We start from the raw sequence: 7,033 nt of genomic DNA, 5'->3' as shown, positions 1-7,033 counted from the left end.
TACCTGTGTATTCTACCGCTGGTGTGACGTCATGCACTAGTTCTTGTCAAGGCATCTTCTTTTGTTTAATTGCGATGTACATTCTTAGTGCTTATCGCCACACATCACCACACATCGCCACACATCGCCACACTGGGCGTTTAATTGAAATTGAACGTGTTTACGTTTTGAATAAGAAGCTAAATCAATAAGAAAGTAATGCTTCAGTCGTTTTCTGAAGGAGACAGGCTAATCATCACACTGTTGCTGGAGAGTTCTTGCAAAAGAAATGACTTTTATTATGTGTGATGAGAAGTTTTTATCTTGTGTTGTTGATGTCAGATTGTAATAAACGCCTGTTTTCCACTGTAGTTTGCTCATGTTCGGTCACACAAGGATTGTTTGTTTTACCTATCCAAGAATGACATGAGCACATACATACACATTCAAATATTCCTTTACAAGTGTATTCATAACTTTAAGAGAACCTGTTCAGAAAGTTCCCGGTTTGCTCTTCACCTCTGCAGATCTTGATGGATTGAGTTGAAGAGATTGGTCCATCAGTGGATTACTGCAGGATTGTAAAGGCCTTCACTGTCACTCCTGTTCTTCTGCTTCAACCCTTCGCCGTGAGTGACCTACATAATGTCCCAGTTTAAATCAGGTCCGTCTCGGCTACAGAACGTCTTCATCCTATGGAAAATCACCAGCCTCTGGAAATGCTGATTCATGAGTTTCCCAACATTGTAATCTTGCGTTTAAGAACCTCCTCCGTCCGGTTTTGAAGAAGTCTGTGTTGCATTAACCACTTTAGAAGTGACTGTGTTTTGAACTATAAAAATCTTTTTGTAAAATCATTAGTAACTTAACGCACAATGCCTTTAATTTATCCATTACATTTTGACTGGTTGTTTTTTTTAACTGTTTTGGGAGTGCAAAGCAAGTCATGTTGGGTTGTAATTTTATTAATTGAATCATACATCCTTAAAACTGAAGAATTAACAGAGAGAATGAACAGAAGTAAATCCAACATTTGCCCTGAAGGAGGGATTAGATCAGACATGTCATATTTAAAGCTGGTATTTCAAGCCTGTGCTTCAGTCTGATCATACGTCTATCTTTTGCATGTTTTGACAAGTATTAGAATGTATATTAAGAAATATAATTGCAACATCAGCTCGATTATGTTATGGGTAATGACTGAAGCCAAATTTCAGAGCTTCAGGATATATTGGCAAAATCCAGTGTCACTGTGTGTGTGACTTCAGGCCTGAAATGATTTTCTGTGCTCCTGCTTTATGAGAAAGATATCGGTATATCTTTATCTGGCAGTAACCGCATGTCACGAGTTGGTCATTCTCACAAATGCTTTCCCTTTAAGTCTTCAACGTGTCTCTTATTGTTATTGAAATGACCTACACACACTCACCTCAGATGATCCGCAGCACAGCGTCACCAGGGGCCGAACTCAATCGCAGCAACTCTGGATTTCATTTATTTTAATAGGATCTCACCTACTTCTCACACATCTCAGATTCTCAGAGAACTTCACTGGCATGAGCCTTTTCTACTGAACACTGGAGGAAAGCATTGGTCAGATGCTCTGTTCAAGTGATTTGAGAGACATAAAGGATTTAGTCTGGAATCGGTGGCTGATGAAGAGCATCTTCTCCTCTTCAGTGCTTTCTGTGGCTTAAAACACACAGACAGAAAGGAGCGTTGAAGATTTCCAGGTAAACTGAACAACTGTTTTTCATTGTTGCATTTAATGTGTTTCATTGTTAATGTTAATGATAAAAAAATATAGCAATTCAACCTGAATTGTGATCAATAGTTGAAACAGTCTTGGCTGATACTAGGCTATAATTGATTGCCTAACAGTTGTAACAGTATTTGTGCCAGAGATGTGTTTGACAGATCAGGACCTGTTTATGGTTGACACTGTTTACTAGAGGTTTTCTTGCCTCTTCTAAAGAGCACATGGGTGTGTATCAATTCAGGAGGAGCTTATTATTATCAGTGCATTTCATCATAACATCTGATCCTCATCTTCTTCTTTCAGCCTGCATGTTTATATGTATAGTATAGACTATAGTTGTATGCATTGCTTCCCTCTGAAGGCGAATCTGAGAGCATCTCAATCCAAGATCAAGCTTTCAGTCACGGACAGCACATCACATGTGTTCAGCTCTTGAACTCTGTGACTGTATGATCGACTCATGAGCATCTGTGTTGTGATGGCATGAGTGTGTGTGTGTGTGTGTGTGTGTGTGTGTGTGTGTGTGTGTGTGTGTGTGTGTGTGTGTGTGTGTGTGTGTGTGTGTGTGTGTGTGTGTGTACTGAGATGAATGGACTACATGAGAAAGAGTGCAGAAGATCTGCTGCACAGCTCCAATTAGAAACGCTTTATTTGGAAGCGGTCCACTGTGTCGTGTCCTATATTCTGCAAACTTTAGCAGAAACTGCATGGAAGAGACCAGGGTTGCCAGATCTGCGTATCAAAAACCAATCAAAACTAGCCCAATGACCAATTACAGTTTTGTTCAACCGCTTACTCACATTTTCAAAACTTTGCCTCTTTTTTTCAAAACTTTACACACAAATCCAAGAATTGCACACACAGAATGCAAAATGCCTCACATCTCTTGCAAAATGAAGCACTGCATTCAGAATATCACAAACATCTCAAAAGCAAACATTTGTCTTAAGTTGCAAACACTTTTGCCATAATATTATATTTTGGAATATATAATTTACACACACAGTTATTAAAAACCTAAAGCTCTTCTTTAATGAGCTCCTATTTCTGTACAAGATTAAAAGTACCTGGCAGAGAGAAGCTGACAAATTAACGGTAAACACGAAAGCAAGATTGAAACCAAACTATTAATTTTTTTACTGTAAGCATTTGTGGTTGTGAATACGGTTTTACACAGTCCGAAAAACCTATAACTTGACTTTTGGCCTGTTTATAGGCCTATTCTAAAGTCATGATTGGTTGGTGTTCAGTAAAGCAATGAGTGTTTGTACATGTGAGGAGTGTGTGTGAGGCTCTGATGAATTACTGTGGCATTTTTGATATGTTGTGTTTGAAAAAGGAAATCAATTGTGGAATACACCTGTTGGGTGCTTTCACCGATTACCCCTTAAGGTAACCGTAGCTTTCAGCCAGAAGCAGATATCATCAGGTGGTACCCAACCTTCCTTCAGTATTTCGACCCTTAACCACAACACTCTCCAGTTGGTGGGTCGGCAATGGTGGCCAAATCACTGCCCATCTGATCCTGGCTTCCAGCTGTCTTCCTCTCTCTTACTCCATATCCAGCATGAAGCTCGTTCAGCCTCCTCTCCCATCCTACAAGTAACGTGCTTTTCGCTCTTCTCGTCCATGCCTAAAGCCGACAACAGCCGCCATGCTGATTTGGCAGGAATGCCTCTGCACCACTTCCACAGGGAACAGCCATGCCTGCCATCCCTTGTGTTTGCACTCCTGGATTAAAGGCTGATATTTCAAGTCCTTCCTCTCATGTGCCTCCTCACAGCCCTCCTCCCATGGCACGGTCAGCTCGATTAGGATGATTTTACTGACCACAGGATGATGTCTGGGCGAAGAGCTGTGTGGACAACTTCCGGAAACCGCAGCCTCCTTCCGACGTCGACTCTCATTTCCCAAGAGCTTGTGGCTTGCAGCAGATTAGATTTGCTGAAGCCCTGGCTGCGAAGGGTCTGGCTCCCTCCTTGATGAAGGTGATACTTTTCCTCTCGTCTGTACGGGTTGTCCCTTAACCCCCATGTGTGCAAGTGAGAAGGTGAAGGAAGGGTGTCGTACAAGTAGTACAGCAGAAAGGAGATGTGGTTGGACTCCAGTCTCCACAACTCTGCCCTTATGATCTTACGCTTGGGCAGATCCCATTTTGTCCACGATCCCTGGGATGCTTGTTCCACTGCTCTGGACAAATGCCTCTGTTTCTCTTGAGCTCGGATTTCTGACTGGACCATGCTTCGCTTAATCTTTGTGCTTGCATTCCCGAACTGTTGGAAGTGTGTCGACCCCAGGCCTTGGCGTCCTATGCAGGGATTGCCAATAATGTCACGCAACTTCAGTGAGCTTTCTGCTTGTTCAATGGCTGAGCTGACTGCCCATTTACGGCCTGATCTTGTTACGATGCCTGCTTGCTTTACCCACCTTGAACTCCTCAACGAAAGATGACAGAGGGAGCTGCAGCTGTCCTGAACGGATGTAGAGGCTCACCGAAGAGAAGAGAAGCTTGGGCGATCCCCAACCATCTCCGCAGGTGCATGTTGGTTTTCCTCTCGATGCCTTCTTCAACTGTTATGGGGAACTCATAGACTGTGAGGAGCCAAATAAGCCTGGGAAGAAGGCCGTGCTGGTACAGCCAGGGGATTCCGGACCTGTCGATCTTCTTCAACCATTCTTCGGTTTGCTTCACAGCATCTGCAACATTGCCACCATCTTTCAGTGATGCATTGAACCACTTTCCCAAGCACTTTATGGGGCTGTCCTCAATGAATGGAATGACCTCGCCTTGAACTTGGAGTCCAAACTTACTCGTGACTCTGCCCTTCCTGATCACCAGCCTTCTGGACTTCCTGGCCTTGAATGACAACCTTGTCCAAGTGGCTGCGTTGTCCAGGTTCCAGTAATCATCTCGCTTGGACATGCATCACAGTTGTTATTTTTAGGTCGTCCATGAAACCCTGCAGAATCGGCTGAATGATGCCTGACTCCAGGACGGGGCTGCGGGTTATGCCTTCCGCTGCTGTTATTAGAAGGTTCATGCCCATGATAAAGAGGACTGGGGAGATGGTGCATCCCGTTGGGATTCCCTTCTGGAGATCCTGCCAATTGGTTGTCCACTGGGAAGATGTAAATCTCAGTTTAATCCCTCCTAGATAGCTGGTGATCACTTCTTGAAGAGCAACTGGAATGTGGTAATGGTCAAGTCCGAGCTGGATGAGATTGTGTGGGACAGATCCATAGGCATTCGCTAGATCTAACCAGACCACTGTTAGATCGCCTTTCTTCTGTTTGGCCTCTCAGAACAACTGGCTGATCATTGATGTGTGTTCCAGACAGCCTGAAAATCCTGGGATATCGCCTTTCTGGATGGATGTATTGATGTAATTATTTTGCATCATATAACTGGTCAACCTTCTTGCAAGCACAGGAAAGAAAACTTCCACACTCAGGATAAGTGGACAAGGTACTTCCTGTTAGATATTGTGTGTTACATAGAGAATTGTGTGTTGTGGTTTGCATAACATGTTTTATGAAATTGAAAACTGAGTCAAAGGCCGAGAATTAGTGTATGGTTTTGCAGATTTGGTGTGTGGATCTGGTGTTTGAGTGTCAGGTTTCTGAAATTGTGTTACAAGTAATGATTTTGTTTGTAAGAAGTTGAAAAAAACTGTAAACAAGCCCAAATAGCCAAACTCAAAATATGCCACTCCCACCCCTAAAATACAGTCACTGTTATGCATTACACACAATTTCAATTTCATAAAAATGCTTCTGTAGATGGTGATTTTTTAATTGACTGGCAACAAGCACAGAATCAGGGATATCTCAAATGCTGTTGTGTGTGTGTGTGTGTGTGTGTGTGTGTGTGTGTGTGTGTGTGTGTGTGTGTGTGTGTGTGTGTGTGTGTGTGTGTGTGTGTGTGTGTGTGTGTGTGTGTGTGTGTGTGTTTGTCAGCTGAATATGCCGAGGAGCCCGACGTCCAGCGAGGAAGAGATGGCCCAGAGTTTCTCAGACTCTTCTCAGGACTCCAGCTCACACAGTTCCAGAGAGGAGGCCGTCTATGAGACCGTACGAGCAGAACGACCCGGCGGTCTCACGACACACACCCAGAACAACTCGCTCACCATGACGGTGTTCATCCCAGACCTGCAGCAAACGGTGAGTGAGTGTGTGTGTGTGTTTGTTAATCTTCACGGCTCTCATTGGGGTTTATATGTGATGAATATTTCTTTGAGTGAATGAGTAAAACATGAGGGTTGAGTGATCAAACATTTTGAATGTGATATGGATAAAAAAATTCTTAAAGGGGTCATGACTTTTTTTTTCTTCTTTTTTTTTTTTACTTTAATACGTTTCTCGAGGTTCACTTGATGTTAATTAAAAAAAAATTGTACACACACACACACACACACACACACACACACACACACACACACACACACACACACACACACACACACACACGTTTACTTAGCTATCTAAATGGGGACATTCCATAGATGTAATGATTTTTATACTGTACAAAGTGTTTATTCTCTCTCCTTACACTAACCCGACCCTAAACCTACCCATTACACACACACACTAACCCGACCCTAAACCTACCCATTACACACACACACTAACCCTACCCCTATACCTACCCATTACACAAAACTTTCTGCATTTTTACCTAAAAAAACCCCAAAAACTTTAATTACTTTATTTTTATACCAGATTTACAAATGAGGACGTCACTAAAGGAGGTTTTTGGAGATTTTGTCAGGTTTTGGTCTCTTCTGGGTACAAATTTGCCCCCAAAATATAGTTTAGTTGGTACACACACACACACACACACACACACAACCAAATATATAGGTGGAAAAACGATTGTTTTCAACCCTCATTCTGACCCTCTATCAGAACTGATCCATTTTTAAGGCGCGGCTCCTTTAAGGCTTGTCAGTAAACGCCCACTGTTATGATTGGCTAAATCTGTACAGACACTCAAACCAGCTGTTTAAACTAGATGATCAAAGCGAGCGTTCTTTCACTCTTCCATTTGTCCTGTTGTGGACAGACTGAACATACACCTGTATTAGTGTATCAGCGTCCGTCATTATAATGGCTTCTGTTTGGTTTTTGACGCAACGCTTACGTCAAGTGTAGGTCAATGTCAGCCGTTAAGATACTGAACGCCACTGGGCGGGGCCTATGGTGCGATGATGTATAACTATTCGTTGATGCCTTGCTCTGGAGGCGGGCATATGCAAATCAATTTGCTTGTGACATCATAGGTTGCCCCGACCTCGT

At 42.8% G+C, this 7,033-nt stretch overlaps 1 protein-coding gene across 1 annotated transcript in view; it reads left to right on the top strand.

Moving 5' to 3' along the window:
- Positions 1-1,592: 1,592 nt before the first annotated feature.
- The window catches only part of shank2a (SH3 and multiple ankyrin repeat domains 2a), a 78,094-nt gene continuing 72,653 nt past the window's right edge, over positions 1,593-7,033 (top strand). The window contains exons 1-2 of the mRNA XM_082182140.1: positions 1,593-1,712; positions 5,696-5,899. Coding sequence (XP_082038266.1) covers positions 5,702-5,899 — 198 coding nt within the window. The 5' untranslated portion in view covers positions 1,593-1,712; positions 5,696-5,701. The remainder of the gene's footprint in view (positions 1,713-5,695; positions 5,900-7,033) is intronic.

Source organism: Leuciscus leuciscus (assembly GCF_965113295.1).
Source record: "Leuciscus leuciscus genome assembly, chromosome: 10".
Lineage (NCBI taxonomy): Eukaryota > Metazoa > Chordata > Actinopteri > Cypriniformes > Leuciscidae > Leuciscus > Leuciscus leuciscus.
Note: the sequence above shows the minus strand (reverse complement) of the source record. Positions and strands in the feature narration are given on the sequence as shown.